Source organism: Cryptotermes secundus, unplaced genomic scaffold (assembly GCF_002891405.2).
Source record: "Cryptotermes secundus unplaced genomic scaffold, Csec_1.0 scaffold826, whole genome shotgun sequence".
Taxonomy (NCBI): Eukaryota; Metazoa; Arthropoda; class Insecta; order Blattodea; family Kalotermitidae; genus Cryptotermes; species Cryptotermes secundus.
In genome coordinates this window covers 181,920-204,860 of record NW_019743162.1, presented here as the reverse complement: position 1 = coordinate 204,860, position 22,941 = coordinate 181,920, and the positions used below count along the sequence as shown (strand labels likewise).

Sequence of the window (22,941 nt, the reverse complement as noted above, 5' to 3'; positions counted from 1 at the left end):
ATAAACCCCCCCCCCCCCACTAAGCTAATTTAAAGAAAAAAACGTGTATATCGAACAACAAAGGTGCAAAAACAGAAGCTTGAGGAATAGCAGATAGTCCAATTAGGGCCATGAAATGAGTCTAGAGAACAGGAAGTAACACGGTCTGTTGATTATTATGAAACCACGAGACAAGCCACAAGTGAAGAGGTTATCTAAAGGCACAATATGCAAAATGAAATCAAGAGCACAGCTGAGATCAAAATAGATGGAATCATATTGTCCTTGAGAGCACGGAGTGAGACTGACCTCACTGAGACAGTTGCTTTGGTCTTGGTACAAACACTTCGAGAAAAATTTGACTTGGTCTGAAAATAATGAGAAATACGATCACAATTAAGCAGTTGGAATATATAGAAGAAGCATTGCCGCTCGCTCGGAAGCCAGGATCGTGGGTTAGAATACCACACAAGGCATGGATATTTGATGTGTATGTGTTTATTCTGTGTTTGTGTTGTCCTGTGTTTAGGTAGAGGCCTTGCGACGAGCTGATCACCCGTCCAAGGAGTCCTACCGTCTGTAAAATGATCATGAAACTGAGAAATCAGCCCTGTGCTCCACAGTGGGAGCGAGAGGAAGGAAAAGAAATACGCATTGAAATTGGCAATAGGGCCATAATTACAAACAGAGATTCTGTCGCTTTTTTCAAAGATGAGAACGACTGCGTTTTTTAATATCAGAAAATACCTGCATGGACAAACTAACATTAAAATTAAACTTCAGTGAAGGACAAATGTCTCAGAGCAACCTTTCACAACGAAGCCAGTGATGCTATCCAGTCCAACAGAATTCGCTGGTCACAATTTCTTTATATTTTTGCAAAAATCGTCATCGTTAACAAAATCTGGAGCTAGAGTAATGTTACTTTATGATAAAGCGGACTGCACGACCCCAGGAGGTTTATTATTATGAACGGACTGGAAATGCTTGGAAAATGTGTTACCATTTTCATCGGATTTAGTTAGGTGGGTACCACCGAACCACAAACCGAGCAGGAATATCCCTCGCCTTCGTAAATTTATATATATTTAATTTAAAACTAGATGTTAAACGGTTCTGACGATGGTGTATACTACCATAGTCAATAATTTCGTGGACTGGCCGCAAAGCGTCGTTGCAGTGCACTACAGCGGATAGGTCGAGGCACGATATGATGCCCTATTAATTCAACTCTCGTCACAGCAAGAGGCAGTTGTGTGCAAACAGTGTAAGCAGAAATACTGCCTCTGTTGTGAACTGCAGATAAATGCAAGTGGCGGAAATCGAAATGTGACAGTTTGAACAACGGACAGACATCAAGTTCTGCCAGAAACTAGGCAAATCCCGTAGCGAAACGTTTGGCGCAGGAAGAATTGGCTGTTGCTACACGACAACGCCCCTGCACATCGCTCTGTTCTTGTCCAAGAGGAACTGGCAAGGCAACAGGTCACCGTTTTGCCACACCCTCCGTACTCACCTGATCTCGCACCTTGCGGTTTCTTTCTCTTTCACCGCGCGAAAGCAAAGCTACGTGGTCGTAGATTTCAGTCGTCCGAGGAGGTGGTCACTGCCACATGAGACGCCGTACGGGAAATTCCTGCCAATATGTTTCAGCAATGTTTCCGGCAGCTGTATCAAGGTTAGCAGACTTGCATAGCGGCCAAAGGCAACTATTTTGAGGGCCGATGTGGATCTGTATAAGTGTATGTGAATACCTTGTAATATGATTCGATAAAACCACAGTCCACGAACTTAATGACTCTACCACATGTAACACATAATTAGTGGGTTTTTGGACTTCTGTCATCATCCGGTATTCTAGAAAATAGAAAACACGACCTACTCAGTTGGGCCCCTTAGAATATTAGTTCTTTCCAAGGGGCCTAACTGAGTAAGTGTCTTCCACCCTCACCTGAGGACGGAATCAGATCCAGTTTCCGAAACGTCATGTTTTTCTAGTTTCTAGAATATCGGACGATAGGAAAAGTCCAAAAATCCATTAACAATTTAAAACTGTTTGAATAAATATAATAATAAATATAATAATAATAATAATAATAATTCAGTTCTGTATCTTAGTTTAGTGAACATCTTCCAATTGGTGCACGAGTTATTATGAAGGACAGATACAAGGACATGTCGATGTCATAAGCATATGGGTCCTATAACATAACTGCTGTTACACTTCAAATGGACAAGTAAAGAAGGCGGCACTCCCTTGCAAGCTCAGGAACCGTGACAGACAATGTGTGAAGCATTTACAAGTGATAGAACAACTGACTTGAGAAACTGCGACACTGACTGTGGGCTATATACCCCGTACAGTTCCGTCTACATGAGACAGATTTCACCTGTGAAAATGAATTTCAATAAAATTCATAGGGCCCGAAACTCGCGCGCGCGCGCACGCACGGACGCATGCATGTACGAATGCGCACGCGCCATGTCTTTACATATGTATATGTAGATACTTTAGTTCCCAGCTGTCCGGGTTCTTCTCCTTAAGCACTACTGCATCCTTTAGACTATATTCAGGCTTATACGAAGCATAAACATATGTTTAATGAATGCAGAACGAATGCATTGAAACGAGAATAACTAGTTCCAGTGTTCAAGAGAGTGTATACCGTAACAACAAACTTTATCTATTGCTTGTAATTAAGAGATTATAAACGAGACGTTCCACAGATGGAACTTAAGCATTCTGCAATTGCATTTAAGAATATGGAGGAAACCCAGGAAGAAATCAGTATTACTAAACATGAAGTCGCATTTAAGTCTGTGGTTTGATACAGAAGAATTTGGAGAGATTATGGATCGAACCTCCGCGCTATACTGTAACGGATTTGCTCAGAGCGTTTCTATGTAACAGCTCCGTAAACATTGTCAACGCTCAACAATGGAAGATGTGTCTCTGTGGATGAATGTTATTGTGTGTTGCTAGGCAACAGAGCACCAATGAAGAATCACGTGACTTATCTCTGTGTGGTTTGCCTTATGCAACAGTAGAACTGTATTTTCTGTTCGAGGTTCGTTACGGAGGTTATATAAACCTGGTTTACAGAATAACACCACTTCATACCTCAGACCGTGTGGCCACTGTGATCGGCACAAGGTCATCAAATGGATGTGACGTGCAGAGGGGAGGTGAGAAATCCATGCAACATTTAGTCAGAAAATCTGGGTGACGTCGGCGTCCATTGATGACTAAGGGGGGCGTGTATGCATGTATTTTTTGTTAGGTTCGGTTTGTGGCTTTTCTCGAGCAGTTTGTGTGGAATGAATGGGCCCTGAGCATATGGACTGTACACATCTGGCTTAGAATGGTTTACAATATGGTGCTGTTGTGAACACGGCAATGAATTTTCGGGTTTCGTAATATGCGGGGAATTTCTTGTCCAGCTGAGCGACTGTTAACATTTCCCAAGAAGGACCCTGCTCCACGGAGCCACTTACGGACCTCGAAAGTTCATCGCTGTCTCTCTGTCCCATCACTGTCTCTCTCTCCCATTTCACTGAACCCTACACTGGAACGAGATGAATCTGGTTTACAGCATTACACCCCTGTATACTGGTATATTTGTAAACAGCATTTGGGTAAGGCAAATGTGTTTCTCTTGAAATCAGAGATAGGCTTGAAATATTGTCACAATGGGAATTCAATATAAAAATACCTATCTTAAGAATTTCTTGAATTGGCATATTTTATGGCCTACAGTTTATTTATAAAATACGTCACAATAAAAACTCCTCCCATATTTTAAACAACTGTGTGGAGTAGCTACTATATTGACAGTGGGCTATATCTAACACCAACAGATCTGAACTGTCAAAATGTGTTTGGATAAAATTCATAGAGCCGGAAACAGGAGCGCGCGCTATGTTTTTATATCCCTACGTAATGTGTGTGTGTCTGTCTGTCTGTCTACCTACACACCCACTTACCTACCTGTCTATCTATGGCTCTACAGTCCTCTGTTGGACTCCGGCCGCTTTTTCAGTTTCTTTTTTCCTGTACACAGTCGATAGGACTCCTTGGCCGGGGATCAGCCCGTCGCAAGGCCCCTACCTACGTACAGAATAACACAAGCACAGAAAAAACATAAACACAGACATCCATGCCTTGAGTGTGATTCGAACCCACGATCCCAGTGTTCCAGCGGAAGAAGACGGCTCACGCCTTAGACCGTGCGGCCACTGTGAACTGCAACAAAATACACAGAGATCCCGAAAGGGCTGTTGGCTATTTATTAAGCTTACTTGTGGCCGGTTAATAATATTTCATTAAAGGTTTACGACAGGCGTGAAGTACTCCATTTATGACCTTAAATGTGGTTGACTTTATTATGGGTCGGTATGCCTGAAGACAGGAAATGCCTAACAAATTTACTGGAAGTCTCGAGTATTCAATATTAAAAAAAGTGCCCACCGGTTTAGGCGTTGATACTAGGTTACAGCCAGACAAACGGACAGGCATGACCATCGACAAAAATGTGCAAGAACCTCCAATATAAAACTGTATCGAAGTCAGTGAAGCGGTCCTCAATGTTTTCCTTGTGCTAAACTAATTAAGCACTGTGACATGAAGGCATATGTAAGAGTGGAAGTATAGATTCACATTTTCTTGACCTCGGCACTAGTTGGAGATGAATTGTCAACTTCAAGCCCTGGCAGCTTTACCCCGGTACCCATTGGATAGGAGGCTGGGTGGTCCCCAGAGCCGGGCTGGACGACGTGGAGGAGAGAATTCTTGACCCTACCGGCGTTCGAAGACAAAGAAAACACAAATTGTTTCCTTCAGTTACCTCAAATGCGGCACGACGTACGGGAAAGTGCACTGGGCTCCCATTTAGCACATTTTTGTGTTCGATAAGTACCTAGAAACTTAGGCGCCAGTTAAGGTGTGGAAGCTCACAGCATGTGCTTTATTTCTGAGGAGTTCTATCTTCTGGGATATAGCGCCCTGGAGTCTATAATATCCCACCGATGTGAGAACCCATAATTCTCCTTTACTTCTGTCCCATCAAGGAAGAATTCGAATTCCCCTATACATTTTAGTGACACTATCTCTCATCACGTTCTAACAGTTTGGGCGGTAACTGGGTCAGAGGCTGACAGACAACTATCACTCCCGCATACGTTGTTTCTTAGTTATAAAAAAGAAGTTCTGGGAAGAACTAGTCGCCTGCTTCTCTTAGATGCGACAAGGATCGCGTAGACAAAAACATAATGGAGAGATATACAGACAGACAGACAGCAAGGTGATCTTATAAGCATCTCGTTGAGCTACTTATCTTACTTTTGGAAATAAAGGCTTATGAGATTATATTGCTGTCTGGCTGCATGTCCCCTATAATTTTTTCGTTTTGTATGCAGTCCGTCTCGTATCAAAGGAAAGTAAACTACTTTCAGATAGTCTTAAGTCTTGTATTTATTTTTAGGTGGCACGCAGTAGCGTAGTTGGTTGAGGCACTATGCTACAAGCCGGAAGGTCGCGGGTTCAAGTCCCGATGAGGTCATCGGATTTTTTCAGTTGACCTAATTCTTCCAGCTTCTAACAGAAATGAGTACCAGGAATCTTCCTGGGGGATAAAGGGCGGCCGGCGCGTAAGGCTGATAACCTTACCGCCATCTATGAACCGACTGTCTAGAGCAAATGTGGGAACCTCAACATCTCACAACCCCATGGGAATCCACGGCCTGCTACAGGATTAAGTTTACCTTTACTTTTTTACTTGTATTTCTTTTCAGAAATTAGGAGGAAGCACAGACATACATACAGAGAGCAAGGCGATATCATAAGCGTCCTTTTATTATTTTAAAAATAAAGAAAAATAAGCTAAAACTTCTGATGATTTATTGGTTATTTTAATGTTCACTGAAAGTTGATAAAAACCTAGTTTAGATAATTTTGTAGTTTTGCATCATCAGGGCATTATTCATAAAGAGAACATTTGACTAAAAGATAGCAAAACGCTCGTTTCAATTCTCCTGCTTGCAAGAATTGTTTCCGGCTTTCCTGGAGAGCATTTCTGCATTCATACGAGTATCCATTCCACTGTTCTAGCGGGGAACATGCTGTGATGTATAGTGTATAATCGTGTCATTGAGAAACATGTAATGGCGCTCCTGCAGTGGCCTGAAGCAGTTATTATCCTGTCTTACGTCATCCACCATTTTCCACCTTTAGTCTTTACGGAACAGCCCTCTGCCCTATTCCAAATCAGAGTTCTCAATCTGAATCCTTATAGATATTTTATATGGCTTCTTGGGAGGCGAACTGGGCCATTGGAAGGACTGTACCAACACAGGACCATACTGTAAAACAAAACAAAGAACTCCGTGGCCTGTAGTCAGCAAGCGAACTATACCAACCGAGCGACCGCCGCTTGTGGGCGAAGTTAGTGCCTACTTTTGCGGATAGAGGGTGTCCCATGGTCAGCGCAACGGATCCCCATGGCCGTTAATCTCGGTTTTCTAGACCGGAGTCGCTGTTTCCATGAAATAGCTCCTCAATTATCCTCACGAGGTTGAGTGGACCCCGTTCCAGACCCACTACTTGTCAGAAAATCTGGTAGCGCCGGGAATCGAACTCTGACCACTAGACCACAGAGGCGGTCATACTGTACAACACAGACGCAAATATTATCCATGTATCATGCTCCCAGCGTCCAAGAGGTTCACGACCTTGCGATCCTTCGACTGTGAGGGCCACTGTGTTCATCTCTCACTGAAGTCATCATATTCGTAATGTGGAAAGAAGTTCTCACGCAGAAACTTCAGCAACTGTCAAATTGGGCTCAATACCTATAGTCAACGCCATTGTTTTTTCTTGTTGCCTCTGAACTACGCAGTAATCAAGACTTTTTGGAAATTTTCTTTTGTAGCACTCCGGTCTTTCAAACTCCAACCTCCTCAGTTTAATGCAATATTTGCCCTGTTCCCTGCTTCGTGAAATCAGAAGTTCTGTAATACACCGAGATCTCGTAGGTTTGTTTAAGGCGCATCTTCGACTTTCGGGAGCAAGACGTGTATGTTCAAGGTATTTTATGGCACACAGCTACAGTTCCGCACACATTTCACATATGTGGCAGCTAAAAATCATCAGTATTCTACGCCTTTATTCATAAAGCCGAGATTTATATGTATAGTCTCTTTATAACTATTTCCCCTATATTTTCACCTCTAAAACACAGGCTTTCTTTATTGCTAGTGGGGTGGGACTAAGTCTCTTGTACTGCGGCCACTTCTGGCCTATTGTACGAGCCCCAGATGATAGGGGAGGGTGATTGTGGATCAGTTGGTGGAATGAAAATTGGCAGGGGAAACCGAAGTACTGGGAGAAAACCTGCCCCAGCGCCACTTTGTTCACCACAAATCCCACTTGACCAGACCCGGGATCGAACCCGGGCCGCCGCGGTGGGAAGCCAGCGACTAACCGCTTGAGCAATGGCGCGGCCAAAATACAGAGTTACTATAAATGATTTCATTTCAAAACACTATATTGGTCGCCCCGTGCTTTTCCGTTTACACAGACAACCAGTATCCTTAAACTGCCGATACCACCGCAGAATGCTCTGTTTACATGGCGGTTCGTTTCTGTGCTCTCCCCTGAATGAACGCTGCACTGCAATAACAGACGAACACATCGCATATTCCAACACACAGAAACTCTTTTCCAACTTCGTCGCCATTTTGTGAGGTACTGCACTCATGCTGCCAACTAGTGTATCACGATGCAAACCTGGTGAGTTTTCGGTTCTTTTCTGTGCTCTCCTCTGAGTGCACGCTGCGCTGCAATAACAGACGAACACATCGCATATTCCAACACACAGAAACTCTTTTCCAACTTCGTCGCCATTTTGTGAGGTACTGCACTCATGCTGCCAACTAGTGTATCATGATGCAAACTTGGTGAGTTTGCGGTTCTTTTCGTGTATCAATCATATTTGTGTATATGTGTATATATGTGTAATACTTCGGAAAATATAGTTTTGAAATGGTATTAATCATTTGTAGTAACCCTGTATTACTGCTTACAAATAAGGTTCGTCTTCGTCTGTTCCCACATGTATATTTTAATTTACCTCATTTATCAGAGTGAAATACTCTCTGCAGGCAATACAAAATTTGTTAATAAAAACGGGGACAGAAAATCGCAGCTCTAAAGTGACTTGAATACCAGACACAAATCTATGTTCAGTCTTCCAGAATTATATTGTACAAATATGCATTTGAAGAGAATCTCAAAAGCTCACACGAATCAGAGACATTAACTACATAACGTTTTATTTGCGTTGCATGACGTCGAAGTTTGCATATCTCATGTCGCTTTACCTTCATAAATTAGGGGCGATATCTACTTAACAGTTTCAGTTTCAGTTTAAAACGTATTTTTTTTTTATTTCTTACACATAAGCCCTTATTTGTTCGATTCGTCGCGGGTTTTACTGCTTATCACAGGAAAACTTTTATAACACGCAAAAGAAGCTTGTCTGACAAATTTGGAGAAAATACGACAGACTTAGCTGTAGACATCTTGTAAAAACTTTTACATGTTGGAGTTTAACGAACTCCATCTTCAGGTTCGCATCCGATTGTTCTTGTAAAACGTTGCAGTACCCATTTCTGAATTAGAGTATTAAAACTTATTAACGTCAGCTTGGTAGATGCTGAGGCTGGTTTGCATTCAGGGTAAACGACTATCGAAATTGCGCAGAGGTCAAGAGGTTTTGTTTCGTAGCTAAAACACTGTCTCTGATAAGGACTTTGCAGTAAATTTTCTTGTCTCTTTTATATTTCATATTTATTATATCTTCACATATACTTATAAGGATTTTGCAACAGTTCTACAGACCATGCCGAAATTCAGAGTGATGTGAACGTTATTTAATGACGCTATATAAACTGCCACGAATATGGATCATAAAAATTATACGACATTGAAACAGGTTATTTGTTTAGTTAACTACCAAGTTTAGGCAACATACTGATAAACTCTAACCACTGCCACACTCATACAACCTTGATGCGAACAGGGCTACATAATTCACGTGGTCCACATGTCCAGAAGGTGCACTGACAAATGTCATCGTTCGACGTGTTCTGTACAGCTCAACAGGCAGTTTAAGTAGTTTAGAGTCTGTGTAATCCATACAAGTTTAAATGCCCATGCTATAATTTTTGGGCCCATCACCTCCTGCTAAATTCGTGGGAAGAAGTTGAATATTACTACTGACTGCCACATGCAATCTGGACATTCGGAAGAAGACAGCGTGCCCAGTTCTCGTCTTCAACAGTTAACTTAAGAAATGAATTAGGATGGAAACGATAAATATACTTACTCCCAATTTCCGTATCGTTGTTTATTATTTAACAGACATCGTATGAAATTATGGATATAAAATTTACTGGCCTATTTCTTTGGATTTAAGTCGCATAAACTGCGCTGGTTTCTTGCGAATAAGTGAATTAAAGGAATGGAAATAAAAACGAACTGAATTTAGGCCTAATCCTTTCAGATCCAAAGCATCTGTTCCTCTTCGTTTCTGTCTTCTTATTATCGTTTCACCCCTCATCCTTCTTTTCTTTTTCTCTTCTTATCCTATCTTCTTCTCCTCCAGTTCTTATCCTTCTGCATATCCTTTTCCTCCTCCTCCTCGTTCTCTTCTTACTTCAGCTCCTCTTTCCTTTTATTCTTCATATTCACATGCTTTCCTTGTTCTTTACAGTGGCATTTCATGATTTTAGGTCTTACGACCACGACTCGGTTTCCAAATCCTCGTTTGTGTACACCCGGTCCAGTTTCCCACAGTTTATTACAACGAAGTTTGTTTGTTTCCAGGAGTCCGCTGTCTGAAGAACTTCCTTCTCCACTCGAATCTCGGCGCAGCAATCGGAGAAACATGGCGAACACTGCGCGGAAGCGCATCAAGAGCTTCTTGCGTGGCAATCTGCTGACGCTTCTCACCGTCATTGGAGTTTTTGGTGGCGCCATTCTTGGGGTTATTTTGCGCCAAACAAGGGAAGACAAATGGACAGAACGAGAGATCATGTATGTGTCTTACTTCGGGGACATATTTCTTCAGATGCTGAAATCCCTCATCCTTCCCTTGATTGTTGCGTCAATCATCAGCGCGATCGGTGGACTGGATTTGTCTCTTTCTGGAAAAATTGGTGCCAGGGCCATTGTGTACTATTTCTGCACGACTGTATCTGCTGTCGTCCTAGGCATGATCCTGGTCAGCGTTATTCATCCTGGAAGGGGAGACGCGTCAGAAATCAGCAAATCAGGAACATCCAGAAATGTCACCACGGTTGACACTCTGCTCGATCTTGTCAGGTAAGTAGCGAGTCCATTCTGAAGAGATACGTAACCGAATTATATTTATTTGCTTTCTTATGTAAATCAGAATTTATCGACTCAAGAATTTATTGTATTCTCATAATAAATTAGCCTCTAGAAACAATTTCGGAAGGACATTTCTGTGTTTCAAATGTTTGTACAACTTGATTTTAGAGTACATTATATGTACGTAAGTAAATCAATAAGTAAGTTACAAATGAATATACACGTAGAACTTAAGCAAATAAGAATACTGATTTGAAAAATGCTTTTATTTCTCAACATAATCAACCTGTACATTAACGCACTTGTCCCATCGTTTCACAAGCCCATGAAAACCAGCACCATAAAATTCTTTGGGCTGCTCTCGGAATCAGGCGGTGGCTTCCCTTTCTACAGCTTCATCGTCGGGAACATGTTCAGCCGAAAGATGATGTTTAAGAGGACCGAACAAATGGAAGTCGCTTGGAGCAAGGTCGGGGCTATACGGATCGGCTTTCTACCCTGTCTGTGGAGTCTAGGATTCGGGGTTTTCCACGAGGTCGGGTTTCAGATGCTTTAGGCTGAAGAGTCCCCTAATCCTGCCTTATGAATCTTCCAGTTCAAAGATGGAGGGGTTTACTCTTCGATGGACGATGAATGGTCCCTCAAAGGGTATTTGAAATTTTGAAGTAAGGCTCTGCCCAGTATCCGATACAGGCTGGCACTTTACGAGCACTAGCCCCTTGAGACTAGGCTGCCATTTGGTCTTGTAGGTTTTCGTCGTTTGTTTCGCCGATCTGCTTTTAGTTTCATCTGAGCATAGGCTTTTGGAATTTTGTCAGATAAGGCATCTTCCCGGGGTAGCAGGTCTGCACTCTTTTTCAGTATCTTACGGAAGATATCCGGCCTCGGACATCCATTGAGCAGTTCTACTGGAGTAAAATCTGTAGATTGGCTAACTGAAGAATTCAACCAGTTCTCCATATATGGCACGAGTTCTGGCCATTGTTTGTGCGTCTCGTGGCAGTAGATTCGAAAGTATTTTCCGAGCTGGCGCATAACCCGCTCGGTCGGATTACTTTCCGGGTGTCGAATAGGAGAGTATCTGCATTGAATGCCCAAATCGGTCAGTGCTTTCCGCCATGCAGGACTCGCAAATTGCGATCCGTGGTCAGACAGGATGGCGTCAGGTTTGATAACACTTTGGAAATAGTGCTCCCTGAGCTTCCTTAAACAGCTCCTAGTGGTGGCTGCCTTTAGTGGGTACAGGGTTACATGTTTGGAGAAGGATTCCAGACATACCAACAGGTATTTCACTCCACCACGACCTACAGGGAGGGGTCCATAGAGGTATATCGTTAATAGCTCTCCTGGCCTGGTGGGAAGATGAGATGCTCTTTCAATCTCATAGGACCTATTGGGGTTGCTTCACACGTTGACAAATGTCACAGTGTAACTCAAACTTCGGCTCCTTTCTTCCTAACGACTTTAGATGAAAAGTGTATGCTATTTGCGACGTACATTTGTCGGTACCTTGATGTCCCAATAAAGTATGTGCATACCGAATCACTCGGTCTTGTAGCTGTCTGGGCAGCATAATTCTCCAACATGGATGGCTCCTGTCATTTTTACAGATCAGGATCTTGTCTCTTACCATGTACCTGCCCGAAAATTCTCTGAGTCCCTCTCCAGTTCTTCCCGTAATTTCTTTAAAGCGGAATCACCGAGCTGGTGTTCTGACAGATTGCCCAACTCTTTCATGAGTGTTCTGTCAGTTCCCAGGCCTACCTTTGCCACGAGTAACTCTTTAGGCTTCAACACTTGGTCGCCGCTCTCTTGGCTTAAACCAGTGGGGTTGCGGTTCAGTGTGTCTGCTGCCTTTAATGTGTACCATCTTCCAATCGTACTCCTGCAGCTGCAATACCCATCGTGTGTCTCGGCTAGATGTCAAATTACACCGCTTCAGAAACGATAATGCTTTATTATCGGAATATATGGTGATGGAGCGACCTCTCACATATATTCTGAAATTCTGAAGCGCACAGACTACAGCAAGCAGCTACTGTTCACATGTGGAGTACCTCCGTTCTACGGGACTCAACACAATGGAGGCAGTGGACACTATCGAAGTATCATCTGAGTCGCTTTCCTGGGTTAGTATTGAACTTATCCCCAGCTTGCTGGCGTCAGTGCAAATTGCATACGGTGCGTCATCACGTGGATGGACCAGGTGAATGCTGCGCGCAAAACTCTGCCGCAGGTGCAGGAATGCATCCCGTGCTTCATCTGTCCACGTCCACTTCACACCTTGCTTCGATAGAGGTGTTAACGGTGCGACGTAATTTGCATAGCCTATGATGGATCTGCTATGAAAATTACAGCTTCCGAGAAATTGTCTCAGCTGTTTACTGTTTCTCGGTGCTGGATAGTGGAGGATTGCTTGTACCCTATCCGGGTCAGCGGATACACCGGTCCTATTTATACGGTGCCCCCAAAACTTGACCTCGTCTCTGCAGAAGCGACACTTTTTGGCATTGATCGTGAAGCTTGCCTTCGTCAGTTTACCGAGTATGGTATCAAGATGTCTTAGGTGAGCTTTCATGGTAGGGGAATGTATCAAAATTTCGTCCACATAGGATACCGCGTTCTCCAGATCTGCCCCCAGTGTCACCTTTGTGGCACGTACGAATGCGAGTAATGAATTTCTGCACACATATGGAACTCTTTTGTACTGTTTTGCATCTTGTTCAAATTGTTGGGAGTTGTTGCCTCCAGCGGTGTGCGTTGTGTTGCTATTCTCTCGTACTCTCGTCCTCGCAGTGACTTCGTGCTCCACGTTGGGCGCCACTTATAACTGTCCTCTTAGTGCCCTTACGTTGCGGCTCCGTCTGAATAGTAGTGCAGGGAGTGGGAGTCGATGGCGATCGGCCCCTCTGCTCCGATGACCACTTTGACGCTGCCCTACCCGATGTTGCCGTTCTGAAGTTGCTAGGTCGTAGCTGGTTTCGGCTTGACCCGGCTCCACCGCTTCTTCCTTCCGTTTAGATTATTGGGGGGTTGGGTTTCAAGATTGGATTTGATAGTATGGGCGCCAGCAAACAGCTAGAGACTGTTTACGATTCATAGTAATTGGGGAAGGAGTGAGCATGTGAAAGCTGACGGTGTGTTTGACTAGACAATGGAGATGAGTCTCTCTTCAGGTCGGATACGGGTCAGGCTCGGACAAGTGAGAGTGAAACGCCTCTAATCAACACAATTCACTGTACTACCACAACACTTTATTGTTCTTCTTAAAGACACTCGGCTGCATAAATTCACACAATACGATTTAGTTTCAGCTTAAAAGCAGATGGTGTTACACTTACACTAAAAATCAGCTCGCCAAATTCCTTTGTGCCGCGCTCTTGTTGATTAAACTAAATCTCAATACAAGTCGTTATGGGAGCAAAATTTTGTACTTCCTAGAATGATCTTTTAGCGCGTCTGATGCGGGGTTTGCCTCCGCCAAGTTCAAAACTTTATAGACGACTAAAATCTTAGGCTGAACTCTCTGCCGAGCCACATGTCCTAACTGAGTTGTATCTGCCTGTTCTCCTTTCCTCCTAATTTCCCTGATAGGTTGATTCAACTAAGGGGAGTTGGTTTAATTTTGGTTCCGGCCAATGACAGATTATTTCTGAAGGGAATTCGCCCTAAAAGACCAAACGGCGAAATTGACAGCGATGCAACTTATGAGGGGTCGCTAATGATCTCCTGGGACTCCCACTTCTGACTTACGGTTGGTAGACTGTCACTTCTCGAATGCTCAAAGTGGCTTGCCGCTGTAAGTCTACTTCTCAGTTTCTAAAGAAAGTCAGTGGGGTTGCTTGAAGTATCATTTTCTGCCCTTTTGGAAAACAACACCAGATGCTTGGACGCAAGGACTAGCAGATGCCCTTGTCCGCGCAAGTTTGGTCTATCTGCTCATCGCCTATTCCTTGTTCTTACAGTGTGTCTTAAACCTTTGTTTCTTCATAAATTCTTATTATTAACTCTATGAGCTACTGAAATAAAAAGGGGGGGGGAGGATTTCAATGGTGTGGTTACACAGGATGATGGAGATTAAGGTGGGTTGGTCGTGTACCTCGGACAGGGAGACTTGAAATGCAGAACTTATTAATAAACCACTTGAAAAACACCAGTAGGTAGATGGGAAAAGAGATGGGGCAACAGCATTTACATGGGTGTGTCGAGGAAAGAGGTTGTGAGGATGGAAGTTCGATGGAACTGGCTCCAGCTTGAATTCAACGACGGTCTTTAATCTTGTAGTATGTAGACCTTTTGCTAGGTAACAGTCCCTACACATGCAGCAGAGGATCACATCAAGTAGGCGGTGACGTCACACAACAGTAGAAGTGTTGCAAGCGGCGCTCTCTGTGTCTCCGCTCCGAGGCTATATGACTCCCCTGACCGAGTTCAGTTCAGTTAGTGAGTGTAGAGCAGTGCATTTGAGTACAGTGGATACAAGTGTACTGGTTGGTGAGTGAGTGAGTTAGAGGACTGTTGCAGTTCAGTCCTTGTGAGCTGTTGCTGTAAGAAACTGGTAGCTGAGGCACGGGGATATTTCGGGAAACCGCTGTTGGAAGCCATTACAAAACAGCGGCTATTGAAGACGTGACTGTGTACACTAGTCTGTATGATAGTGATTTATAAAATGTGGTCACGAGTTGTATAAGAGTCCAATAAATCCAAACCCCGTCTACAGTCACTCATACACATGACACCTGACTAAATACATGATAATTAAGAAAAATATGTCGCAGAGGAGAATCATGAGGATGTTGGGCTCTCTCCTGGTTTATATGACGCAGGAGAAGAACTGCAAGAAAGGTAGATGAGGCAGATTGGATGCAAAATGCAGAATAAGTGCAGGAAAACATTTGACGAGAGATACACTTTCTTCAGTACAGCCTTGCTATCCTACAGGAAAATCTGAATCTCACCCACAATATGAACGCTCGACTCAGGGATGAATTACGAAAAGAAATGCCAGACTGAGGTAGAGAAGTTGGAGCTGAGAGCTAACACGTCCTTCCAGGAGGCTTCGGATATGGAAAAAGAGCAAAAGATAACTAAAATCTGACGTAGAGAAGGCAAAGAGACTGGAAACGGAGCAGCACACCATATATAAGTTAATTGAAGATTACAGAGAATATGAGAGGGCATACATGTTGAAAAGAATCTAGGAATTGAAGGACAGGGAGAGACTATCATATGCGGTTCTTACCGATAAAAGTTAGGTGATGGGAGCAGTAATGAACCAGAGCCTGAGAACAGTGATGATGAATATAATACTGCTGATGAATGAGATATCACTGAATATGCATCACGGTACTGTACCACAGTTCTTGAATTGACTGAAAACTTCTGAAATCCTTATTGGGAGAGTGTGAAAAGGGCAGATGAAACATCAGAGGAAGTACGAAGATCACCATGGTTGCCTGGTGTTGCTGCCACAAGTGGTAATTATGAAACCACGGTTTGTGGTGATGGAACAGCATCCTCTATAAAGTACCGCTTGCTCCTAGCAGGTCGGACAACCAGGAAAGTGTCCGATTTGCTTATGTGAATTTTCACAAAGAGATGGGGCTCCATAATCTTGCAAGCACAGTTTCTGTGCAGACTGTCTCCAGAATGGTTGAAGAATACTAACACTTGCCCAGTAGATCGACAGGTTGTGATATGATTCTTGTGGACCGCTGTCAGGGGGAGAATTTGTTGGAAGAATCCATGTGGATCAACCAAGACAGCTAGAGGAAAATGGAATTATAGATTTCACGCGTTGTTAGGTTTGTGGGGACAGTAACCGTTCCTGCGCACTAATTCATTGTGACAGATGTAGGCAAGGCTACCGCCTGGAATATTTGCATCCAACTTTGGACATTGTGTCTCTGCAGTGATTGTTCATGACTTCATCATCCTACGCTGAATCTGGAGGAGAGGAACCTTCTTTGAGCTCTTGAAATAGAGCTTCACATCAGTTTGCAGTGTATGGTATGTCACAGAATATTTTCCAGTGTTTCAAGCAGCAGGACTGACTGACTGACTACTTTTTTGTTTGAGGATCATTTTAATGGCCTCAAAATCCAATTTCAGCATTGAGTTAGAAGTAAGAGACGGAGGAGTCCCCATTGTTGGAAGTCGTTGCGTAGCAACACCTAGTGCTGACGTACACGACCTGATGCTTACCACGGAGAACTGTAAAGTGTGTGAATTAGTGAAACTGTTATAAGTACTTCTAGTTAGGGATGTGTAAGGGTTCAATAAATCCAATCCAAAAGACACTCTGGACACACTGGCTGGAGCCAAATGATTCTCAACTCCCGACATGAAAAGCGGTTATTGGCAAGTGGACCTATATCCGGACGACAAGGAGAAGACTTCATTCTCTACGGAGCAAGGGCTATGGTAGCTCAGTCATGCCCTTTGGCGTGTACAACGCTCCAGCGACATTTGAGTGGTTAGTGGAGACCGTTTTAAGAGGCCTCAGTTACAAGGCATATCTCGTATACCTGAACGCAGTGATCGTGACTAGCCGCATGTTCTAGAAGCAACTGTTCAACCTATGGAGCAGCCTGCCTAGAGCTCAATCCGGAGAAGTGGCAACTCTTTCAGAAGGAAGTGCGGTACCTTGGGCATATCGTGTCACCTGAGGGGATAACTACCGACCGCGAGAAGCTGAGAGCCGCACGGGAATGGTCGACCCAGAAAAACAAATATGATATTAGAAGCTTCGTGTGCCTATCCACTCATTATAGATGGTTTATTTTCTGTTTCGCCAACATTGCGAAATCACTAACTAAACTGACGGAGGAGAAGCAAGCCTGGAGTCCACTGGAGTGGACTCCAGAGCTCGAGGCCGCCTTCCAAATACTAAGGTTTCTGTCTATACTGACCCTATTATTGCTTACCCTCAGCCAAGAGAGGGTTTCGTTGCTAACACAGACGCGAGTAACGTCGGGGTTGGAGGAGAATTGTCTCAAATACAGGCCTCACCTGAGGGAGTTACAGCTTATTACTGTAAAAGGCTGAACAAGGCCGAGAGAAAGTACTGCATCACCCGACGGTAACTACTGGCAATCATAAGGATACTAAATATTTCCATAAGTACCTATACGGACAAGAGTTGCGCCTGCGCACTGACCACTCCGCACTAACCTGGCTCATGATTGTTATGAACCTAGAGGGAGAAACTGCGCCAGCAAGAGTACAACTGCACTTCCGCCAAAATATTTATGGGGCTGATCATTCGGACAAATATTATGTTTTTGGACATTATCCATCGTCTTGTCTTTATCTAAAAACCGCCCTGCTAATTTTTCAAAACAACGTTTCGGAGGCTGGATTCTGTCTCCGTCTGTAAGTAAAACATACTCAGTTTGGTCCAATCGATAGAGCTAGACCCTTAGGTCCGGAGACAGGGAATAGCTCTATCGATTGGACCAAACTGAGTATGTTTTACTTACAGACGGAGACAGAATCCAGTCTCCGAAACGTTGTGTTCTGAAAAATAAACATGGCAGTTTTAGATAAAGACGAGACGTTGGATAATGTCCAAAAACATAATACAGGGTTATTCCTAAGTCTGTGAAACATTTTGAAAATTTACAATAAATAAACTACGCAACAAATACCAAGTTTTATTACACTGAAATAGAGAAAAACTCACCAAATGTTTTATATAGTTCACAGATGCAAACATCTATGCGATAATCCGTTTCGTCCCACACCCGTGTCACCATATCACGGTTGACCAGAGCCCCAGCAGCGGTGATACGGTTGCGAATATCCCTGAGGTTAGGATGTAATTGACACTTGGAGAGGTTCATTCTCTATCGGCGTACGAATTGCCATGATCCGATATATAGTTTATTTGTTGTGAATTTTTAAAATGTTTCACGGCCTTATGAATAACCCCGTATTTGTACCAATGTACCACCGTCACAAACTTTTAGGTTTTACTGAGCATTCGGGATTTACTGTCACACAGTACTACCTATAGGCCTATTGGGACAGAATCAAGTGCACCCTTCTTATCCACAAGAACCACTAATATGATCACTGATATTGCAATGAAAAGTGGTATCGTGTTGACTACCTTAGTGTAGCTGCGCATATGAAAGCAACAAAGAATTGTTCTGTATGGTGATCGATAACGGTTCTGTGAGCATGTGTCAGTCACCTGTTGACTGTATAAACATTCACTGAGCTGATGTTACGTCAATCAGACCGACAGGCTGCAGAGACAGAGTGCCAACTCGAAGGAAGTGGGTAGATCAGTTCTGAAACCAGGATAGTTCTTACTGCTACGAGGTGTTGTGACGGCGACAGCAGTGTTTGTTTCCATACACACGTATATACATATCATTCGCAAGAGAGGCAGCAACATATTGCTGTATATTTTGCGTTGGCAGTATGTGACGGTAGCCGAGCGGTCTAAGGCGTGTACTGTCTTCGCTCGCTTGGAAACCGGGATCGTGGGTTTGAATCCCACTCAGGGCATGGATGTTTAGTTTGTGTGTGTGCGTTTTTCTGTGTTTGTGTACAGGTAGAGGCCTTGCGACGAGCTGATCACCCGCCCAAAGAGTCCTACCGAATTGTAAGATCTAGAAAAACCGAAGTGAACGGAGAAGTTCATGGAGGTGGGCCTAGGCCCACTGGGGCTATAGTGCCAAGGGGGGAAAAAAGTATATATGGTTACGTTGTGAATGTTAAACATGAAGTGAGCTGCGCTTCATTTGGCAATATTTCTGTTCCAGGAATATGTTTCCTCCCAATCTGGTTCAAGCTTGCATCGCCCAGGTAAGTGATAAGCTTTCTCATTCAGTACTGTAACATATTTGTCATTGATTATTATTTTTAAATTATTATGTTCGTTGTTATGCGTGGTAATCTTTTTTAATTTAATTACTAGCATATTTACAGTCTACTCTCCATAACATGCAGTAATAAGTAAATTTGTTCTAAGTGGGTGTCTTGAGTAGAGAAGTCAAATTTGTGAGGACTAAAGAATAGAAGCAAAAGAAACGTAAAAAATCCTAAAGAAGTGTAGCAATTAAGTTAAATTGCAAGCGGAACGCTCATATGTTTTCCAACATATTCATATTCTTCGACCGCCTCTGTGGTCTAGTGGTCAGCGTTTCTGGCTACTGATCCAGAGGTCCGGGTTCGATTCCCGGCGTTACCCGATTTTTCTGAGAAGTAGTGGGTCTGGAACGGGGTCCACTCAGCCACTACATGTCCTCGCCATGACTCCTGGGCAATGCTAAGTAATGCAAGGGCGAAAGCGCGGACGCTCCAAAATTGGGACAAACCAGCTAGGGGAGATAACCCCCAAAGGAAACATCGGTCCTCTTGGATTGCTGAGGTTTGGGCGCAGGCTTAACGACCCTGCACAGTAAAAATCACTTGTTAAGAAAGTTCAGGGAACAGTCGGCCAGACACAGTTACTGGAAAAGGACTAATGTCATTAGGAATGTACTAATTTTATCTAGACCAGGCTCCGTTAGGATGCCTACAGATGTCCTCACCACAGAGGAGATATATATATAAGGTGGGTGGGAAGTGGAGTGATGCAGAAGCTACAGCTGCCATGACAGTAAACGTGTTTAGAACAGGATTTGTTGTGGACAAGAGTATTAGTCATATGGTAATAGGTTTTGAACCTCTAGGTATATGAATGTATTATTTGCGTCTGAAAGGCAGATTCTTAATATCAGCATAATTCATGCGCATGCCCCAACTGATGATAAAAGGAAGAAAAGGAGGCATTTTGTGAGAAGTTGGAAAGAGCATATGATAAGCTCCCAGCCAGTGATATCAGGATTATAGTGGGTGACATGAACGCAAAAACTGGCAAAGGAAATATTGTGACGTGCCGTCAGGAAGCCGGAATTGTTGATGAGATCAGAGTTGGTTTCCTAGGGAATGACCAGCGTTCCCGCTGCAACGCCTTGGAATCCGAACGCTAGCAAACCTAAGCAACGAAGTGTTCAAGGCAGTTGCATGACAACGGCTGCGATAAACATGTATACTTCAGTAGGAACAGAATACCAACTGGGCTTTTCCCAGGAATCGCTTAAACAACGATTGCGTTTCCCCGAGGATGAAGGGACAAGAGGTTCATTGCATAACAGCGGGCGGAAACCAAAGCCTCCTACATGGTGCGCTCTATTCAGTCCGAGTGCACGTTATAAAAGCCCAGCTCCGACGAGATCAGTCAGTTCTTAGTGTAGCTCCGACTACAGCAGAAGCCAGCTCGCATACGACAAAGGGATCAAGACACTTCACCAAAATCAGCGGTGCAAGTAATTGTTAAGAGTGAAGAAGAAACGTCTAAAGCACGTCATGTCGTGTCATGGACACGACGAGCCTGAAGCAGATGATGCGATGACTTCTGGTTCACCAGGCAAAGGCATACGTCGATATGAAGGCCAGGTAAGGAAAGGGGAGGCAGATAGAAAAGCCACCCGAGAAGATCTGCTGGAGAGGATAGACGCCAATCAGGCAAAGGCGGGCGGCAATACAAAAGCCAAGATGGACGCTGATAGGAAGGCCAGGTAAGGAGAGGGGAGGCAGATAGAAAAGCCACCCGAGAAGATCTGTTGGAGAAGATAGACGCCAATACAAAAGCCAAGATGGACGCCGATAGGAAGGCTGACTGAGGAGAGTGGAAAGCCTGGCAAGAAGAGATGGCCGCAAGGACATGTCACGAGAGACAAGAGAATGGGAACGGACAGGAGAACCGCGCGGGAAGAAGTCGAACCCGAAAGAGCCGAAGAGACGATGGCCTGCCGAGAAAAGACGGAGGCACGTCTAGAAAAGAAAAAGGTGGCCTCAGCAGACAGGAAACGTGAGGTGGCGCAACAAAATTAAGTCCCCAAGAAAGAGGCCGAAATAATGCCGGTCGAAGGACCGAAGAAGAGGCGTAGGGACCGGAAGATGAAGGAACGGACCCAAAATCAGGATCGGTACCGAAAACGAGTGGCCGTCGCCCGCAGAGGGACGAGTTGCCGTGCGAAAATACGCGCAAGCAACAATAGAAGAGGGTTGGAAAAAGTGTTTTCTATGTAGTCCGCGCCATGCCCAGAGCTAGGCAACATGTCAGTAAACATGCATTCCTACGAGATGTTTTCTATGTGGTCCGCGCCCTTCCAAGTGCTGGGTAATTGACCAATAAACACATATTCTGACACGTAACACGTGTTTTCAGTGAAGTCAGACCCGAGCCTATATAACAAAGGGGGAACAATAGTGGGAGTTCAGTTCAGTAGTTGAGTTGAGTTGCAGCTGTAGGAGTACAGAAGAGTACAGGGAATCAGTCGTAGAACGGGAATGAGAACTGAGTCAGTTGTCGGTAGGAGATAGCCACGGGAAGTTTGTAGTTGAGGAAGAATTAAAAGTCAGCATGTGAAGACTTAACGTGTGATTAGAAGATGTAGTCACAGTGAGGTTCTTTCGATTCCGTTACCAGGACACGACTAGTGAAGACTGACAATCCTACTGCGTGTGTAACGATGAACTGCAAATTGCGGAAATCAGCAATAGCGCTGTATTGATTGTAGAAGGTGTTAATATATCCAATCATCCGGTCCAGAACCCGTCATTATTAGACAAGAAACCCCGGACACGTGATAATATATTCGCCAAATTATGACTTCTTAAGTTGGTTTCCTTGAGTAAACTGTCTCGAAGGCCCAGACTGTTAATAAGCCGGGAATTAATTTATTACCGGAGCGATGCTAGAGCACGTCCTAACCCAGCCACTGCAAGTTGCAGAGTGTTTGCAGCCAATCAGCCCTTAAGGAAGCCTTTGTCCTAAGTTCAACAATTCTGAACGGAAGGTGATCTTTTCAGATTCTGATTGGCTGGTCCCAAAGAACTAGAAGGGCAACAACAATCTGCATTCTTCAATTACAAACAAAATTGGGAGATTTTCAGTTTTCAGGTTTTCAGAGCTTAGCTTCCGGCTACAACCTCGGGTAATGAAATAGTGAGGGCCCAGGAATAAGCTTCTTACGAAAATGTACATAAAGCCTTATGAGGTGCTTCATAACATTTAGTCTTCTCCAAGTATAATTATGATGATCAAGTCAAGGAGGATGAGGTGGCCAGGGCATGTAGCATGAATGGGGGAGATCAGAAATGCATATAGGATATTGTAGGGAAAGCCAGAAGGAAAGAGACCACTGGGAAGACCAAGGCGTAGGTGGGTGGACAATATAAAAAATGGATCTTAGAGATATAAGATGGGATGGTATGGAGTGGATTGATCTGGCTCAGAATTTGGACCAGTAAAATGCTCTTGTGAACACGGTAATGAACCTTCGGGTTCCATAAAATTCTGGGAAATTCTTGAGTATCTGCAGAATTGGCGGCTTTCAAGAAGGGCTCAGCTCCATAAGTAAGTAAGTAAGTAAGAAAGAGGGCCCAGGAAACGTACTTTAAAAAACTGTGGCTTCTGCTAAGGTCAATGTTTAGAATTTTAAAGGGAACCAAGCATGTACCAAACTCTTAGGTTCAGTTTACTCGGAGGCGTTCTTGCATTGCAACTGAAT

At 43.8% G+C, this 22,941-nt stretch overlaps 1 protein-coding gene across 3 annotated transcripts in view; it reads left to right on the top strand.

The window, feature by feature from the left end:
* Positions 1-22,941, top strand: part of LOC111873959 (excitatory amino acid transporter 3) — a 214,801-nt gene that overhangs the window by 156,018 nt on the left and 35,842 nt on the right. For all 3 annotated transcript variants that reach the window (XM_023869073.2, XM_023869075.2, XM_033755288.1), the window contains exons 2-3: positions 9,863-10,360; positions 19,144-19,186. In XM_023869073.2, coding sequence (XP_023724841.1) covers positions 9,863-10,360; positions 19,144-19,186 — 541 coding nt within the window. The remainder of the gene's footprint in view (positions 1-9,862; positions 10,361-19,143; positions 19,187-22,941) is intronic.